The 21,240-nt window shown below is 33.4% G+C and overlaps 1 protein-coding gene across 4 annotated transcripts in view; it reads right to left on the reverse strand.

Annotated features, from left to right (window-relative positions):
• Positions 1-21,240, reverse strand: part of LOC143234380 (sodium- and chloride-dependent glycine transporter 2-like) — an 80,854-nt gene that overhangs the window by 53,114 nt on the left and 6,500 nt on the right. For 3 of the 4 annotated variants that reach the window (XM_076471696.1, XM_076471697.1, XM_076471698.1), the window contains exons 2-8: positions 17,246-17,432; positions 15,570-15,704; positions 13,803-13,946; positions 7,881-8,103; positions 5,193-5,325; positions 3,121-3,255; positions 914-1,017 (exon numbers count right to left, since the gene is read on the reverse strand). In XM_076471696.1, the coding sequence (XP_076327811.1) occupies positions 914-1,017; positions 3,121-3,255; positions 5,193-5,325; positions 7,881-8,103; positions 13,803-13,946; positions 15,570-15,704; positions 17,246-17,432 (1,061 nt within the window). The remainder of the gene's footprint in view (positions 1-913; positions 1,018-3,120; positions 3,256-5,192; positions 5,326-7,880; positions 8,104-13,802; positions 13,947-15,569; positions 15,705-17,245; positions 17,433-21,240) is intronic. The other variant, XM_076471699.1, reaches the window with a different exon arrangement.

A 21,240-nucleotide genomic window follows, 5' to 3' on the forward strand; every position in this document is an offset into this window, starting at 1 on the left:
ATTAAATATTTTGGGCTTACTTATTCTGTCTTTTACCATCATATACGCCGCATTTCCTTTTTCATTACCACACGCGATCAAACTATTTTACTATTTTATTATGTTATTACTATCCACTTTACTTGCCCAGTCTACTTAAAACAATCTAAATAAATATTTCTAATATGTATGATCTATGATCGTTTTATTATTCAAGTTATAGATATTCAAATCGTTTTCTTAACTGCTTCAACTTCAATACTAAATCCACTCTTAATTTTAAGCATAACTTTAATAGTTAAATTTGTTTTAAGCTACACAGACACACAATAGTATATATATATATTAAAATACATGCCATCCGCTAGTACAGCGGGATTTCTACGGATTTACAACGCTAAAATCAGGGGTTCGATTCTCCTCGGTGGGCTCAGCAGATAGCCCGACATGACTTTGCTATAAGAAAAACACATATATATACACGTTTGATTTAGTACTTAATGTCTTATTATTTTTAACCTTTTTATATGGACAAGGTATTTCATACTCAGTTGAAACTATAAGATAAAAAAGAAATCAAACAACTTTTTTAAGTATATGATGAAAGGTTGAAAGAGAGATTAAGAAAATAGCATCCAGTAAACTAGACACACTTTTTGTTTTGTTTTTTATACTAATTATATTTTTTAACGTTTAACAGAACAGTTTTTAATTTCTAAGCAGAGGCGTTGCTAGGCGTTGACACACGAGGCTCGAGTCCCCGTCTGATGTCCTGAATAATCAGAATGGAAAATAATTATTAAGATCATAGAGAAACACCGAAAATTCTCATGCTTATATGCCCGGCCTCCGAATCAAGCGACGTTTCTGTCCCCCATTTGCTTTCAATCATATCAATTATTTAAAAAGTAATTTTTACATACTTCAAAATTACCTGAGACAATTGTTATTGAAACGGTTATAGCTCGCGAGTGTCAGGAGCCCGCCATAACCTGAGCCTAGCGAGTAGAAAATCTGTGTGGCTGCATCACCCCAAACCTACATACATTTATTATAAAGAAAATTCGATATCAGATTATTATAAAACACATTACCACTCAATAGGTTGTGGTCAAAATAAAGAGCTCTCTAGTTTACTTTAGTTGAAGATATAACTTAAACAAAAGTGATTATAGTTTTATAACGGACTAAAAGAAAACGTCACTACAACCACTGTCGAACAAAGAACTTTAAGCAACAACCGAATCACGAAAAGTACAAAGCAAAGCAACTGTTTTACATTTTTTACCACTACTGAGTGCTAGATGATAAATTCGTTCCTGGCCAGGACTTGATATTAAAGTTAACGAACAATACAACATAAATATCGATTTTAAAATTATTTCAATAAATAAACGAGTTAGAAAAAATTAAAGAAGAAAAACTAAATAAAAAACAGTGTTTTAAAATTAAACCACTTCAAGATGAATATAATAATATCGAATCAACAATAAATAGTTTTAACTATATCTCGTGAACTGGCTTGTTTAAGCTGAATGCATGATTAATACTTAATTGTTGGGCTAGTATCTTACATGACTAATTACTAGAGTAATCTTTCATAACATTGTTACTTGTATTTCACCGCTAGCAGAAGCTTGTGTTATTTCCATAATACGAATATATTAAAATTCATCGTGCTCTAGCGAGAAGATAAGTTAGCGCATTAACTGAACTAAATATTCGTGGTTAAATAAAATGATAGAAGGGATAACAAATGAGCGGTAAATAAAACCATAAAAAATAAAAAGAGAATTCGCTGTTTCACACCAGATTTCTAAATATTATCCCTGAATTGTTCGAATCACGAAATTTCTGACAAAATGGAGGAGGAAAAATGTACAGGATGTTTAAAAGTTAAACATCACCCGAAAAAGATTCCAGATCAAATTGTCAAAAATAACATACAATAAGAAATGTAAAGGCAGTTAAGTTGAAAGTCCCTAAAAAAAACAGGAAAGTAATAAATACAAACGTATACTTCATCCCATGGTTAAGGAAACTTATACATTCAAATGCAGTCTGTATATCTTTGGCAGTGTTCATGATACAAGGTTTGCTAAGTTAATTTTTCATTTACTGTCCATTCAGAAACTGTAAAAACTCCACCCTTATTTACACACAATAAATGAAAAAACAAATAAGCACTTCCTTTGTATGATTTGGAGGAGAAGTCACACTTATAATGAACGCGTTACGTTCAATATAAAATAAAAAGAACATTCAATGAACACTTTTTTAGGATCTCATATAATTATTAGATATGGGCGTCTAAGAAATAGCTTGAAAATAGCATAGCCTGGACTTTCACAAAACTCTGGGCATTAAATGCAACACATTTGTTTAAGAGTACGATCTATAACTAATTTATTCATGTCGGCAGGTGATTAGAATGGTGAATGTAACAACAGGTTCATTGTAAAAACGAACAATCCAATTTGATTCAAGAATTTTGCTATATAAGGAAATCAAACAATGTCATACGAGTATCGTTAATCTGTTTTTGGCACTCTCAGCAAATTATTCAACCTTTAAAGAAATTAGAGAACCTAACCGCTACTACGATATCTTTCTCTGACTATCACATCTCTTTCAGAATGTTTATTCTAACACTGTAATGCATTCAAACGTTACTGTACTACACCCGCCTGAATGGAAAAATCTTTATCATGTTTTCGATTATTTTTCTATTTATTCACTTCAAATTCTTTTAGGATTGAGGGTGGCCTAATAGACAGTGTTTCGGACAATGGATCGAGATTTCGGGGTTGGAGGTAAGATGCTTTTGAATAAGTTACTGGCTGTGAGATTGATATTTGATTTAAAGAGCTGAAAAAAGTCCTTGTTAAAAGGCGTAATGCTGATTGGTTACATCTATTCTACTCAGTAATTTAGAATTACGAATCGCTAACAATGCTAAACACCTTTAAACTTGTCCATATTAAACACACATAACTAAACATTTGTTAGAATTCAACTTTAATTACATACCCTGTCAATTCTGGACCAATAATGTAAATATGTAACAAAAGAGAGGTGCCTATATATATTACGAAAATAAACATAATATTTTAAATTTTCCAATAATTTAAAATTAATTACCTTTGGATCGCTCAACTTTTCCCATTTAGGAACAATATAAAAATATATGCCATTGGCAGCGCCATCTAGTGTTACACCTCTAACTAATAAAATCACCAGAACAACGTACGGGAACAGGGATGTGAAGTAAACAATCTAAAAGAGGAATATACCTTTTTATATAGCTTCTTGTAACTGTATTCATCGTAAATCTTGACTTTTTGGAACGTAAATGTAAGTTTTCATAAAATACGTAAAAGAAGTTACATCTTAATCGAGTTTCATTTTGCGAGCGAGATAAAATATAAAATAAAGAAAGCCTTGATTTGATAACTGGTTTAATTCTCAAACTTCAGTGAGTCTTTTTTATGTTTTGAAATCAAAGGTAGAAATGTCGTTTTAAGAGATTCAAAATTTCTTATGACTTAAGTACTTGATACTGGGAAATGTTTACATTAAACCAGGTAGAATTGCAGGAAATTCTAATATTATGCTACAAGAAATTCAAAATTAATATTCCAATGATATACGCTAACCATAACCTTTTGTTTATTTTAAGTAAAGAATTAAGTAACTTTCCTTTTAAATAATCGTCACTTACTATAAATTTAACATTAACTGAGAGAAATTATACTAAAAATAAGGTTATCACATTTTGACAAAACAAAGAAGACGACTTAAGATAGAATGTATTTAATGGAACAACTTATGTCCGATAAATTGTTAAGAAATTACACTTATCGATGGCTTACAAACTGAAACTATTGCTATAAACCCCCTATAGTAACAAACTCACAATTGGCTGAAATATGCACCCGCACAAAATTCCATATTTTCACCATCAAATCGAAGCCAATACCATGTGTGACCACTCTGCGCATTATTAATAGCATTCTATTAAACGTGTCCTTATGGAACAAATTAGCCGACGTAATCGAGAACTCCTCTCCACTCCTCCAAGATGGCTTACCTCAGCTCTTTTCTGTTGAATGATGGGTTTCGTCTTTCACATTTCTTTTGTCCAAATAAATTGTTATACCATCCTTACTGTGTGAGATATGGTATTGTTGTACTGAAACAAACAAATCTGGGACTATTGGCCGATAAAGGGCACAGTAACATGTAGCAAGATGTAATACTGACCAGTGAATCACATTCAATTAGAGTAAATGAGGTCCTTTAATCAACAAAAGCCCTTTCACACACCATGATGCTTTGCTTCTTGGGCATTTGCTTCCCTCTGAAACAATACACACAGACTCTACAATCAGCTTTGTATAAAAAGCTGCTTTCGTCTGAGAACAAGAATACGTCAGCTGAAAACAAGACTACACTAATTGTGGATGTGCCACCTTACATGATATTTTACTCATATCAGTTTCCAAATAGATGTTCACTGTTCACCGTCGTACTTACATAGGGGCTTGAGGTGCATATATGTCAAACTCCAATGTACTTAGTTACGGTGTAGCGGTTACAGCATTTTAAGTGTTCTCTCGCATACAAACTGTCGTGGCATGTTCCGCTCGAATTTCTCCTCCATTGAACGATTATCAATTTTCAAGGACTTGCAAGAGCTCCGATTATGTGCTGTGGTTCACAATCATGGTGAACATAGCTTACACTTTAGTTAATACCATGAAAAAAACATACATGTTAGACTTAACAATATGTTTTGTTGAATTTTTTCTTTTGGGCGTGGACATATCATACAAGTAATAAGCATGAAAAACATTCACCCAATTGGAAAATTTTGAAAGACCGAAACAAAAACATGTTGTAATAGAGCATGTAGATAAGAAAAGCAAGAAGGTTAGAGGCAAAGTTAGACGTTATATCGGATAGTACAGAGAAGTTAGATGAATTTAATAGTTAAAAGGTTCATGGAATGACGAAAAATTGAGTTCATAAGTTGATGAACAAAAAAAACTCAACTAAAAGTTTAAAAAACCGAAGAAAATGTAGTTTAAATAAACATAAGAGGACAAAAATGCAAGAAATCAAAGAGAAAGTGTAGTGATTGTATGAAGAGAACCACAGAGAGTTGGTAAACAAGTGATTGAAAATAATAGACTAAGAACTGGATATCCTACCTTCCCTGATGAATGAACACCTTTAATGAGGCACAGACCAACGACAATCCAAGCCAATAGTAAACATAATACAATCTGCCACCGTAATTCACCAAAGTCCTCAAAACCGGAAGATATTCCCAAAACATAATTCCTGAAAACGAAAACAAATAGTTAAAAAGTTAACGTTTCAAGGTTAAAAGACTTCAACTTAAATTACTGCGATTCATATCTAGGAACTTCAAGGCTGTTAGTATTGGTAGGATAAGTTAGTTGTTTTTTAGGTAACTTTTAAAATAAACTTGCCTCTGTCAAGAGGAAGGCGTCATTGAATTCTGCTAATTGAGTATAGAATTTAGATCTGCAATTAATTTCGAAGATAAGTTTCTGAGCTAAAAGATTCTTCAACTAATCCAACATTGTGATGAACAAATTATTCATCTTAAATTGAAAGTAAACGTCTGAGACATAAAACTTTTATAGACTTTTACACTACGATCTATCTTTTTCTAGAATTATTTCGTACTTATTGTATGTGTATTTCCACTCTATGAAATTTTCTCTTTCATGTGGCTCTGTGAATAATAATTAGAATTTTAAAGATAACTGTTAAAGATATTTGTTGGTGAATTTTTATTTCTTTATGATATGCGTATTGGTTCGACAGAAATACCTACAGTGTGCCAGATATACAGAGGTTCTTCATAACAAATAATATCGTTACTAGCCTACAGGTTAGAATACTATGTAAGTCAGCGAAATAAATGCTACCCGGTGCCAGCAGATTTGAGATCGGCATGGTCAGATGATTAGGGCGCTATATAAATTTTTGTAAATTTAGCTAGTTTTAATATAATAGCGTAAGGAAGCCTGACAATAAATGCCAAGAAAGATGAGTTTCTTTCTTTAGTGACATATATTAGTAACATTATTTCGTTAGTGCATTTCTTGTATCGAATTATACTTTATTGAAATCAATTGCTGCTTTAATATTTCAAATTAAAATGCTTCTGTCTCTTCTCAACAGAATGATAAACCCTAGAACACAAAAATTAGATTTAAGTATATATTAATTTCAAACTGCTTTATCTAACAATAGATCCAATTTACGATACAAATCTATTTGTTTATTCTTTTGTTCAAATCAAAATGTTAGGAAGTAATGTAAAGTCAGAACTCAAATATATAAACAAGAATATATGAACATAAACTTTACTGGTTATCTTTCTTCAAGTGTGAAGTACCCGGAATGTGTGGACGAGTAGGGATCTTTTAAAACAATTTACAATAAGTGTATTGAGTTTTATAGTTTACGACTGTTAACATTATTCAATAATTTGTTATATTTTAAATGCCCTGTCAAAAGTTATTGCATATAAAGCTTAACATCTTGAAAAACAATCATTATGTTTTTCTTTAACAAAAATATAACCATTATAAATTGTTTTTTTTGTAAAAATCTAACCACGATTCATTGAACTTCCTTTAGAAAAAAATCCACGACAATTCATTTTTTCATTTTATTTTAGCAAAAAAAACTATCGAGTTTTTTTTCTTTGCGGTTCATTCGGTTGTTTTTTTACAAAGAAATAACATCCTTTCTTCATTCGATTTGTTTGTTTTTGAAATTCGAGCAAAGATACGCGAGGGTTATCTACGCTAGCCTCCCTAAGTTAGCGATGTAAGACTAGAGGGAAGGAAGCTAGTCACCACCACTTAGTGGAAGTAATCATCACATACTAATGCCCCCACCACTGGAAAGACGAGCACGTTCGGTGCGACGGGGATTCAAACCAGCGAACCTCAGATTATCAGTCGAACGCCTTAACCCACCTGGCCATGCCGAACTTAAGTTATTCTCTACTTCTTTTTAAAAATCACCCTCACTCATTCACTTTAGCTTTACGAAAACAATCACAATTTATTTTATTGTTGTTTACAATAAAAAAACTAAAATAATGTATTTATTTTATTCTTTTGCGTGTGTGAGTATTTGTGTGTTTTCTCTTAACAAAGCCACATCGGGCTCATCTCCTGGGCCCATCGAGGGGAATCGAATCCCTGATTTTAGCGTTACAAATCCGTAGACTTACCGCTGTACTATCGGGGGCTGTTCTTTTGCAAAAACCAACGTTATTTTTTTTCTCAGTTTTTCCTTACACAAATCCATCGCAATTCGTTTGCTTATTCTTTAGAGAAAAATATCACCATGATTTACTTGGTCATTCTTTACAAAAAGAAAGACATCTCCATAACATTTTTAGTTGTTCCTCTCAAAAATTGACAACTTATAAGAATACACTAATTATTTCCTTGAATTTTTCAAAAATTAACATTAATCAAGAAACTGTTTTCTCGTACACAATACATATATATATATATATATTTAAATTGTTTACAAATTTTAATTTGCTCATTGTTTAAAATGTTCACTTAACGAAATTTATTAACATGCTCTTCTCGTCAAAACAACAGCATGATTTGGGTTTGATTCTATATTTTTAACAGTAATTTAAGATAACTCCTTAAGCTGTTTAATTTATAACTAAATGACAGATTTATTTAAATCGACATTCTTTACCACAACATGTCTGTATTCATTAACTTTTTGTTATTTATTGAGATTTACCGAGTAATCCATGAAACAATAGATGCATGTAAATAAATTATTGACTAATTAAACTATCAAACAAAAACTCGGCGACTTACTGGTAGTAATCTTCACTAGGGGAAACCCGTTTTGTCGCCTTAACAGCAGGAACATAGACAGCTTCATTGAAGGAAGTAATGGGTAAGTGGACACAATGCGTAATATTAGCGTAAGTGAAATTAACAATTCCGTTACAATAGTCTTCAACGTTATAGCAAGTGTTGTTCCAATATGTCAAGTTTCTCTTCACACATTCTTCATTCTGGTCCTTGTTATAGCAAGCTCAAAAGGTACAGAAATAAATTATAAATGGTGTGAACTGTATGAGCATATAAGTCATACTGTAACATAGCAATATTAGAAATATAGTTCAACTTTTATTCTAAAAAATTAGTTCTGGGTTAGAAATTATCAACTTTGGTACCAAAGTAAACTTTTAGATAATGATAGCTTCTGGATAAGGGGCATCTTCAAGATGGCTGCCACATACTAACAGCATAAGAAATTAACCCACCAGATTAAGAAATTTGAAAATGGAATGTCCAAGAAGGCCACTTGAATGAGCTTTGAATACATAGCTAAAACAAACTCTCAACATGTTCAACTCAAAGGTGTAGTGGCCCAAAAAGTATGAAGGAAATTCTTCTGGTCACAATTTTTCATGGTGACATAGGAACAAAGCAGCAAGTGATGGAGCTAGTCTAGATCCTATTGCAACACCATTAAGTTGGTCATTAATAACACTGTCAAAAAGAAAACGTAATTTTTTGGTGGTTATACTCGTCATCATAATTATTCAAGATAAGGGTTTATGTTTGAAATTTCAATTTGTCAAATTTAAAAGAACCAGAGACCAGAGATGCTCAGAAATGGGAATTTCTCTTTATCCGGCCTGTTGTTCAATGATTACTTGCCAATTTGATTTAAGAGAAAGAAAAAACAAAATCAGAAAGGGGAAAAAAGAACTAGAATTTAATAAAAATCATCTTGGAGTTATTTTGACTATGATTACATTGTGCAGTGTCACTTCAAGCGTCAAAAATCCAGAATATTCGACTTTAAACTTTTCAGTTGAAAGATTCTGTTGGACAAGTAACTCTCCAGAGTGGCTGGAATGGTAATATACAAATGCCATGTCATTTTGGTGTATGAGGTGAAATCGGAGAACCCTGAGAAAAATCCACATTCGAAAGTCGAACATTCTACCCAAACAGTGCCCTTTGTATGGGATTAAATTGGGATTAAGATAGCTATGCTAGTATATTGAATTATTTAGTTATTTTGATAAAATTAAATGGGAACATGTATGTTTGCCATTATTATAGTGATGTTGTTAGGGATTGAAATTAGCTTGTTAGGAAGTTACCTGTGTCAGCTTTGCTGTAGTATTTGGAAGTTAGTTTTATGACTGTATCGACTTTAGATCCGCAGTTAAGATAAGCTATGGAGTTGAGACTGGTGCTGATCTTATAGCTTTATTAAGATGCATTTGGGGCTTTTTTATATAGATTGTCTGATATGTTGCAAGCTATTATGTTCCCATATTCCTTGACTGACATTATGCATGTTTTGTATCTTGCCATTCTTGTATTTGTTTCGCAACCTTTAAGGTTGCCCCAGATTTTTCTCTGGTAATTACTGTCTTTGACTGACATTGATTCTAATATTACTGAAACGGTTAGTCCAGGTTAATTGCTATTAAATGTTATACTGACAAAGTTGATTGCATTTGTTAATGCAACCCGTGTGTCATGTCGGTTTAGTTTAGCCGGAGGAGTTTTATTTCTTTTCCTATTAATGGACTTATAGAATGCTATTACTTCTTTCTTGTTTGAATTAATCGCTACACGCCATATGGTCCACCATTGGGACAGTAGTAAGTCCGGGGACTTACAATGCTGCAATCTAAGGATCAGTTCTCTGTAATATACACAACAGATATCCCAGCGTGGCTTTGCAATAAGCATACAAACAAGACACTTGTCGCATCATGATGTGACATGTTCGAGTGAAGTTTGAATTTTTTACTTGAAGAGAAAGTGTCATGACATGCTACATACGACTACATCATCCGCAAACTACTGAGAATAGGTAGAAGTTAATTTCGGGAAGGAGATATCTTTATTGACGAATATAATATATAATAGCTGGCTATAATGACTAGATTATATATAATATCGAAAAACGAACAAGATGAAAGGCTGCTTATTGCTTCATTCGTGAAAAGTTTCTGGATATTTGGAATCATGTTAGTTTCCGTGTAGTGTAGCAGTTTAGTGGATAAAACGCCTTCTAATAACTTGTAAATACAAGATTTTTCCCCACCACAGCGATGAGCACTAACCTGATTTGAACAAAAAGCTGAATGAGGCGATCAAATGCATTAGATAAGTATCAGTTACACATGTGAGTATTGCAGCATTTCTCCAAGTGTAGGGTGTGCCCCCCGGCTAGGTGTAATAAGAAGATTTCTTGGGGCTCCAGCGATTACAAATAACAAGTAACTATTACAGTACATATATTAATTTAATATGTATCTTTATATTATACTTTTGTCAAAACTCACTCTTTCAAAAACTATATTTATTAAAGAGGGGTATAGGTATCAAAAGTTTGAGACAGGTTGGAGTACTCTACCAGTAGTGCCATCCTTGCCCTGGACTGTATATTTTTTCTGTTAATTTTCATTTCTACTTTTGTGATTACTTTCGTGGTGGGTTGTTATAAACTGTCGGGTTATAAAAGTTTATATTGTTTGTGAAGTAGTATTTTCTTCTCTTACAATATGTGTGGAATGTGGATTTGTTGGGTGCTTGGAAAGATTCAATCAGATATTTCACGAATAGAATTGGTGTTTATCTGTTTCGTCGTTATTCTGATTGTTATTAGATGGTTGCTAATGAAGAAGTCGTATATTGTTTCAAATTTTCCTCAAAAAATGTGTTGAGTTTGATCTAGTTAACTGTTGATAAACAGTTTTCCTCTTGACATGAAAGTTGCTAGGTTTGATCTAGAATTAACTATTGATAAACTTACATGACATGAAAGATGATGGGCTTGATCTACAATTAACTAATGATAAACTTACACGATAAACTGGGTTTGATCTAGAATTAAGTATTGATAAACTTACATTACATGAAAGATGATGGGTTTGATTTTGAATTAACTATTGATAAACTTACATGACATGAAAGAGGATGGATTTTTTTTAGAGTTATATATTGATAAACAGTTTCCCCTTGAGATGAAAGTTACTTGGTTTTATCTGGAGTTATATATTGATAAACAGTTTTCTCTTGAGATGAAATTTACTTGATTTTATCTAGAGTTGACAACTAATAAGCTCTTTCCTTATTAACATGGAAGTGTGTGTTTGTGTTTTGAATTTCGCACAAATCTACTCGAGGGCTACCTGTGCTAGCCGTCCCTAATTTAGCAGTGTAAGACTAGAGGGAAGGCAGCTAGTCATCACCACCCACCGCCAACTCTTGGGCTACTCTTTTTACCAACAAATAGTGGGATTGACCGTCACATTATAACGCCCCCACGGCTGAAAGGGCGAGCATGTTTGGCGCGACGGGGATGCGAACCCGCGATCCTCGGATTACGAGTCGCACGCCTTAACACGCTTGGCCATGCCGGGCCAACATGGAAGTTACTGGGTTTGATCTAAAGTTAACTATTGTTTCTTTCTTGACATCCTTTTGTTATTTAACAGTAAGGACGATGTTGATTTCCTGTTAATGTTTTAATAGGATTGTCTTGAGTGGATACATCTAATTATTTGAAATATGGAATTTCGGAGATGTATTTATGAATTTTAAGCGTAAGTTTATGTGTTGAAGTTCAGTGTTTCCTTTTTCAGAGGTTTTTAAGAATTTTATAGCTGGTAAAATAACTTCAATGATGTTTGTGGTGCAACAGTGAAGAAACATAACTTGTGGACTGTTTCGTTTAGTCTTGAATATATCCCAGTTTGTCTGAATGATGTCATACGTTATTCTTCTGACGTTTGTTGACGTATAGACTTGTGACGTGTTGAGTGAGATTGAACTCACAAGTTTCCAACAATTCTTCTGTAGCAGGTTTTATGTTTGAAATTTTAAATTCGTTAGATTTAAAATAACGAAGGATGTTCTGAAGTAATAATTTCTCTTTGTCCCGATCATGATTATATGATTACTTTCCAGTATAAATATAAATAATAATAAAGACCTGGAAAGCCTAAAATTTACACTTTTCTTAAGTTCTCTAATGTCTTTCTCGCAGGGCCTGAGAGAGCAGAACTTGCATTTGCACAGAGCGGAAGTTTTTTTGGGAGCGTAATTGTGAAGAATTTCTACAATGGAAGAAAACCTGGAATTGGAGCTGCGTCACAGCCAACGTTTTCATGGCTACAAAACACGCCGCTCCACACACGCTTTCTCGCTTTTTGACTAACAAAATCTTTCTAGCCTATTAATTGCAAAATGCATGCGAGTGTTATTTTAGTTATCGTCAAAAATCAACACCAGGCTCATGTTTTACTGGCTTACTTTAACAAAAAACGTTCTAATAGCTTACAAACCTTTCTCTGAGTTAGTAACCAACTAAGATTAAGTGATTTTCAGGTCTCTTCTCGGTTTCACAAAGTTTTATACCTAATTATTTCAAATGTAACAGAATTTTAAGTCCTGTTTGATGTTTCATTTGTGGACTAACAAATATAAAACGTATCTGATGAAACATGTACACCTTCCTATCAGAGGTGGAACTAGGGCACGGTAGACGGGGTAATCTCCCGGGGCCAGCGAGGCCTGAGCACCTAGTCTGGCCTTATGTTCCCGAAAAAAAGGAGCCTCGATCATATCTGGGGACTGGTGTCCCTGAATCATTTGTTTTGCCATTGTATACAACATAGTTTATTAAATCCTTTGTTCAAAAACATATGATAAGAAATATTAATGAATATAACAAATTATAAACAAAATCCATAATCATTCTTTAACTTGCTGACGTGTCATCAAAACTGAGTAAAGAAATCTACGAAAATTCGTCCGTAGGTGGTTATCGCCAAGTTCAAATTCAAGTAGTTTTCCCAAAGTAACTTTAGGTGTGTTTTTTTCGGATTAAAGATAAGAACTCGAACTCACAAAGACTTTTAATTATCTTACGGTACAAATCTTTTCAAACTTATTTTTGTAGATCAAAACGCTAACTTGAACGACATTTTAAAACAATCCACTACATGTATTTACATTCACATGAATACTTTCCAATTAGACGTAACGATTTCAAAATCATTGCAATGGCTATAAATGAACACGATCTCCACATAATCAGCTAGAACTAAACAAGATCTCTACATAAAAGCTACAACTAAACGAGATCTGCACACACAAGTTTTTATATTTGAGTTAAAGCATTTTTTGACTGAAATTACTAATGCGAAAGAATTTCTCATAAAGTATTTTGAGCTAATCTTCTGTGATAATATTCGAAACAATAAATTATAGAAGAGCTATTTTGTTTTGGAATTTAGCTGTTGTCATATTTTCATACCTGTGTGTTTGTAGATCACATTAAACTTATGTTATTGAAGGCACACAATTTAAATATTTTGTTTCCGTGATTCAATTTCCGAAACGGATAATATTTTTCGATATTTTATTAATGTGTTAAACTATCAAATTATTATTCATGCAGTTTCTTGTAAATAAATTAGAACCTTGGATATGAAAAACTTGACCATGTGATGAGTTCATCTAAAGTTTTACAGTTACAGAAGGTAAGCAGTTATGTTTCCATTTTATGTTGGCAAAGTTGTACTAATTTTCTTTAGTGTGCTGGATCTTTATATATTTCATTCCATATAACTGTACATTATTGTTCACTTAACACACCAATAGTGTTCATTCTACGCAACTGTACATTATTGTGTACTAAACTTACCAAGTGTTCATTCTACACAACTGTATATTATTGTACACTAAACTTACCTATAGTGTTCCACTCATTACCGCAGAATTCCCAGCCTAAATGACTAGTGAAGGAAGCAAACGTAAAGAAGAAGGTCCAAGCCATGATTATATTATAATACAAAGCAACTAGAAACGTCAGCACCAGCATTGCGTAACCAAGACCTTTAATTAATAAATATCGTTATTTGTAGATATACAGAATTTTCTACAATAACGAGTTAACATTCATAAAAAATACCGATCTTGTAATTAAAAGTAGTCTTAAGAAAACGTAATTTAGGAATATGAATTCACTTTTCTTTCATTTTAAAGCAAAAAAATAACTACAGAACATGTAAAACAAATTAATTTCATTTTCTTCTTTGTAACAGTACTATCTTAGAACGATGTAAAAACATTCAAAATTAAAGGTAACTGTGTCTATATTATTATGGCTTCGAATAAATAATTAATAAACTGTTATAGTAATAAACCAAAGAAAGTGTATCTAGTGTTTACAAAAGCAGTGCTAGTTACAAACTGTTGAATCAAGGAAGATATATTTTTAGCAAAGTTGTTAGTATTAGTGTTACAACGTAGATGTGATAGTGTTGTTTTATGGATTTTTAACCAAAACTGTTTTTTACTATTGTGCCAATACAATATAAACAACTCTAGATTTTAGATTAACAAATTATATTGCAAAATGTTATCACTCAGTTCGTATTTTATACAAAGGATGTTTAATTTAAAATACTACGTTTACTTCCATGAATGTTTCACTAAGGTCAAATATTGATAAGCAACATGTTATAAGTCATATGTTTTATGTTGTAATTTAGATGTTAACTACAGGGCGAATGATGTTAAAGATAGAAAAGTTTAATAATGTAGGCCTAGAAAAATCTGAATATTCTAGTAAATTTGAGGAGTAGATTATAAATGCGAGGTTCAGTGAAGAATAGGCAGAACTGTCTCTAGTCAGTAGAGATAATCTGTCAAAGAACGTTTTTATAAGCTAGTGGTGAATCACGTAGTGTGTTTTGTTTTCGGTTACTGGACTGATCAGCCAAGAAGTTGCAGTTAGTGTGGCTGTAAACATGGCGTACAACTTACCATAGTGTAAAAGCACATAGAAACGTTAAGGGTGGGTATAAACTAATTTGTTATTGTCAGATAGACTGGGTGTTAAATTATTTTCACTGCATAATTTGCAAAAATCCTCCGACGAAAGAAAGAGGTTACAATAAAACGTTATTGTCAAAATACACGCAATAAGGTATTGAATAATAATAATATAAATATTTCAAAATACCTAAAAATATTGAACAGTTACATCACTCACGTATTGTCATGTGGACATATTTTATTACTAATAAGGTGCAGGATAACAGTGAATTAGTTTCTATACCTGTTAGAATAATGATTGTGTCGCAGAGAATAATATTAAGAGAAGCTTCTAGATCGATTTATGTAACTTTAACATACGGCAATAATAAGCCTATTCACTAATGTAATAGTTCAAAATTAAAAATAGCTAACGAAGGTAACTCTTATGTAGCTTTGTTAAATTATCCAGGACAAAACAAACCAAATAAAGAGGAAAATTATAATAAAACTATTGTATTATTATCATAATTATTTTTAAGCAAATCTCTGAGCGTTTGCGAGCTTTGGTTATCTAAAAATTATTTGAAATTAATGCCCTAAAGTAGCAAGCTGTTCATGGTTATTTGTTAGTTAGCTAGGCCTTGAACCTTTCTCATTTTATTTATTCAAACCTGATATGTAATGGAACACACAAACCGTGAAAGATGGGAAGTAGATGACGGAAAACGATGTTGGGACCTTTTCCATGAAACTGTCCAAGAGATAATTCCATAAAAAAAAGGGGTAGACCACAAAACGTCATCATAAATACATATGGTATTAAAAAGGCACCTGAGAAAGAAAGAAAAGCGAGAAAAATATTTTAACAGTTCAAAACACAGCGTAATATTTCCTATTTATAAATTTCCAAAAAGTAGAGCATTATCGTATAATTTCAACTCTATAATTTACGTCGGTAAAAAATGTGAAAGGATGTTAGGAGTATCGTTACTTTAAGATAACAAACATTTGGGCACGTTTTACAAAAGTTATGAAATAAAGGTATAACACTTTCTACCATAAAATGTAATGCTATAAATGGAGCGTTGGTCTCCATTTCTACTATTTTCAGCCATATCACAAGATTCATTCGTTTGATGTTTAATGAAATATGCCACTAGCGCTATCAAACACCACTCCTGTTTTGCATATTTTGCTATCGATCCTGAACTTTCACTTGTGGTATTAAAGCAACAAACTGTTTGTCTCATTATTTACCTACTGGAACTTAATCTTTGGTAGGCCTAACTGGGCTTTTTTTATCAAATATTATTATCTCCACTACCGAATATGACAGAAGTTATGTTTTCACCCTTGCGTGTGTCTTTTGTGTGTTTGTCAGCAAGATTTATCGAAAACGACTAATTAATTGGGTTTTATCGAAAAATCGTCCATATTTGTACTACAGCTGAACTAAAAAGTGACTAGTTTTAAAAGGTCTCAGCCAGGTCACAATAATATCCCTACCTCTTAACTTTGGGGTCTGATTTTTTGCGCTACTTTTGTTCTATAACTCAATAAAAAATGATCAGAATTTGTCGAAACTTGGTTGAAATAAGGAGAATATCATTCCTTCTTTTTCTGCCAAAAAACATATGCCTCCGTTGATATAGATGGGCATATGGATACATTTTCGTATTTTTTGAGAGCCGAGTGTAATCAATGCTACTGAGCTCCCCTAAGTTAAAATTTGTCCATCTAGTTCTTGAAAATATCTTTTTCTTTCCAGGCAAAAAGTCAGTCGGATCGACATAATTTATTTAAACACACACATCTGTTATAATAATTAACATAATATCAAATTTTACGTTATCTCTCTCTCTTCATTTACATAGGCGCCTTTGGATCACTGTTGTGAGAAAAGCTATTAAACCTCTGAATTGTCTGTAAAAATAAAAAGGAAAGTCCGGCATGGGCAGGTGGGTTAAGGCGTTTGACGCCCCCCAATGGCTCAGAGATATGTCTATGGACTTACAATGCTAAAAACTGGGTTTCGATACCCATGGTGGGCAGAGCGCAGATAGCATGTTGTGCTAAAACAAGGAGCCCAGCTTGACCAGGTGGGTTAAGGCGTTCGACTCGTAATCTGAGAGTCGCGGGTTCGAATTCACGTCATATCAAACATTCTAACCCTCTCATCTTGAGGGTCGTTATAATGTAACGGTCAATCCCACTATTCGTTGGCAAAAGAGTAGCCCAAGAGTTAGCGATGGGTGGTGATGACTAGCTGCCTTCCCTCTAGTCTTACACTGCTAAATTAGGGACGGCTAGCACAGATAGCCCTCAAGCAGCTTTATGTGAAATTCAAAAACAAACAAACAAACAAAACTTACCGCCCCCATGTCGGTAACAAAGATAAGGAAACCTCCACACGTTACCTAATCCGACAGCATAGCCCAGACAGGAGAGAAAAAACTCAATTTGACTGGTCCAAACTTCTCTCTTTTCATTGGTGGAGTCGGTTAAATATCCTTTGCTGTTGCTAAGGCCACCGGGTTCATCATTATGAAGTGACGGTTTCTAGTGTCAGGACAAAAATAATCATACAATTAAAATTTCATTAAACAGGAAGTTAACTCTGTACTTGTTTAAAACAATTCTTTGACTTTGGATTTAAATGTTTTCCAACGTTTTTTGTGTAGTACTATGAATTTAAAATTCCATGGTTTTCGTCTTCTTACAGTAAAAAAAACAAGACAAAAAACAATCTACTTGTGGGCGCGTTTTAACATTACGGTAAAGTTCCACTATTTGGTCTGAAAACAGAACACAAGAATGGGCGATTGTGTGGTGTATGTATACAAGCTGCCTTCATTTCAGTTTATCACTTCAAACTTATGGAGAGTTAGTGCTGATATTGTTTGTGTGTATACAAACGATATTTCCAAAAAAAAGCTTATAAGTTTGAAATTTAATACACCAAGATTCGCCCACCTACAAATAAAACATTTTAAAACTGGTTGTTTCTTCATTTAGATAATACACAAAGATTCACCCACCCACAAAGTAACACATTTTAAAATTAATTGTTATTTCATAAAGATTATACACCGAGGTTCATCCATCCTCAGTGTAACCAGTTTAAAATCAGTTGTTTATTCCTCAAGATGACTGGTGTTGTGGAGTTCCCAAATGGTTAGAAATTTATGTAAAATTACTTAACTAAACGGTTATTATGAAAGCAGGAAATATCTTACTCAAAATGTATTTCAGTTAATTTCTGTAAATGTTTTTCATTATACAAAATGTGGTAATTAATTAAACATGTACAAACAGTTATCTAACTGTTTGATTATTAACTGAATACAGTTAATCTCGGTCCTTACATAAACACTTTCATTTACACAGAGACGTAAGTTCCACCATTTACCATCCTTTTTTATCTGTTGAGCAACACTGTCAGTGTTGCCCTAGACCCGGCATGCGTAATCTGAGGGTCGTGGTTTTGCATCCCCGTCGCGCCAAACATGTTCCACCTTTCAGGCGTGGGGGCGTTATAATGTGACGGTCAATCCCACTATTCGTTGGTAAAAGAATAGCCCAAGAGTTGGCGGTGGGTGGTGATGACTAGCTGTCTTCCCTCTAGTCTTACACTGCTAAATTAGGGACGGCTAGCACAGATATCCCTCGAGTAGTTTTGTGCGAAATTCAAAAAACAAACAAAACAAAAAACAGACCCGGCATGGCCAGATGGTTAGGGAGCTAGACTCGTAATCTGAGGGTGGCGGGTACGAATCCCCATCACACAAAACATGCTCACCCTTTCAGTCCTAGGAGCTTTATAAAGTAACGGTCAATCCCACTCTTCATTGGTAAAAGAGTAACTCACTGCTAGATAACGGACGGCTAGCGCAGATAGCTCTCAAGTATCTTTGCGTGCAATTCAAATGATGTTGCCCATAAGCTATGCTACATAGTCCATGGATCAGATATGGTCACCGTGCCTCCCCAGTAACAGTAAGAAATGGGTGTATTTTTTTTCTTTGTGTCTTACAATCAATTTTAGTAATGTTACAAGAAATAAACTGTGGTGAAACATCTCTTTGGCTTGTTAGTTTATGAGTGGAATTTTCCCGCTCCTAATCTTATTTCTGGTGTTCCGAAAACAAGGGATCATGTTATTTCCTGACCTTGTATACGTATTTCTATAAACTCTCTCACTGAAAGCATTCTTCCAGATAAAGATGGAATAAAGTCCCTTTCAAGTGATGTATTATATGCACATTTGTTTTGTTTCTTAAATAACTTTTACTATATTTCTGAGAAATTGAAGGTAAAAACTGTGTATGACCGTTATATGTGAAAAGTAAATACTACGATACAAATTCTGTATTCTAAAAATTTCTTTCATAAATAGTTTGAATATGATTTTCTTGTCTAAAACTCTTGGTAAAAATGCCCCAAAATTTAGTTTTCATGTGAACGTTTGCATTTAGCGTAACCATTAAGCTGCTGATTAAGCTCCAGCCAATCAAAACCATTAATGTTGAAGAACTGATGAAGTAGCCTTTAAGTTTTGTCCCTTACAGCATTGGCACTATTTATTTGGTAAAAAGCAATAAATGTAAAGAATTTTACTCTCCAATAAAAAAAGAAAGTTTACAATGTCAATTTCCCTGTTGATTCGAAGACACTGTTAGTTGTAGATGGTAATGTTGTGTTCCGCTCCTTGAGAGAAATCCCTGAAATTTCAAAGAGTTTGTTTTGAATTTCGCGCAAAGCTACACGAGGGCTATCTACGTTAGCCGTCTCTAATTTAGCAGTGTAAGATCAGACGGAAGGTAGCTAGCCATCATCACCCACCGTCAACTGTTTGGATATTCTTTTACCAACGAATAGCGGTATTGACCGTCACATAATAACGTCCCCACGGCTGAAAGGGAGAGCATGTTTGGTGCGACCAGGATTAAGTAAGGCTAGCGCAGATAGCACTCGTGTAGCTTTGCGCAAAATTCAACAACAACATATGCAATTTTTACTTAAAAGTTTTCAGATATTCAATTCAAGTGATTTCGTTAATACTCGTACTTACATGTTATACATAACTTGCAAAGGAATTTATTCCATCTTTATCTGGTATAACGCGTTCAGTAAAAAGGCATAAAAGTTAGGAAATGACATTATTTCTTGGTTTTGGAGCACCAGAAATCAGATTAAAGTTTGAAAACCCCACCTATAAATAAACAGGCCAAACAGATGTTTAATTCCAGTCTATTTATTGTTAACATCACTTATATTACTCTTTATACTCACAGAGACAAAAATATATCCCTTTCATACTGTTATCAAAAGGTAAGGGCACAGCAACCATATTTGGTCCATCAACTAACATTGTTGCCTTCAGCTATCAACTTTTTGCAGTATCGTCACTGCTATAGAGTTCTCCGTACTTTATAATATGCTTGTGCTTATGTGATACAGTACACAACATTCAAGCAAATAAGTTTGTTTGTCTGTAATTAAGCAAAAAGTACACTGTGAGCTATCTGTGCTGTACCCACTGCAGATATAGAAACCAGGTTTCTAGCATTATATGTCCCTAGAATTAACACCACTCTGTCGCTGAGGGATACAGAAAATGCTAATTGTTTTTATGCATCTTAATATGCGTCTGTATCCAGACTTTAATTGAGTATTTTTTCGCAGAAGTTGTTGTCGTGAAGTGTTACATAAGTTACTGCACGGTCGATATATTTTGTTTATACTACTATTCTAAATTAGATTGTAGAGATTAGTAAATTATTTTGAAATTTTAATTATATCATACTTACGAAATTCTATACCCCGTATCTTTGCATTAAACTGACTTCTTGAACGTACGTGTTTTCCTAACAATCTCAATTAATGTGTCTTAAATTGGAAAAAGGTGATAATAGCCTATTAAAACTAATGTTTCCAAAACAAAGGATTGAAGTTAAAAAGTGACTGATAAACGCAAGCTAATGATAAACATACAGTTATGACAGAAAGTGTTCGTATCTCTGCGTCGTGAGTAGTTTTTTCCTCATAACTTAAAAAGTATCACGATTAGTATAATGAAAGTAAGGTATATTGCAAATATTATATTAACACACATCTACATAATATTTTATGTAAACTGAACGACAAATAATTATAAACAAATAATCAAACATAGGAGGGCAGAAAGTGTTCGTGCGTCTACTTTAATGGTCAACTGTGTAGCCTTTCAGGTGAATTACTTGGCGCAATCTCTCCTCATAGCCCTCCATGATCGTTTGACAGTACTCGACTGGTATTTTCTTCCATTTTTTCTTACAGAAGGCATCCAACTCTTGCAAGTTTTTCGGATGATGCTGATGAACCCTGG

The sequence above is a fragment of the Tachypleus tridentatus genome, chromosome 12, assembly GCF_004210375.1.
Source record: "Tachypleus tridentatus isolate NWPU-2018 chromosome 12, ASM421037v1, whole genome shotgun sequence".
NCBI lineage: Eukaryota > Metazoa > Arthropoda > Merostomata > Xiphosura > Limulidae > Tachypleus > Tachypleus tridentatus.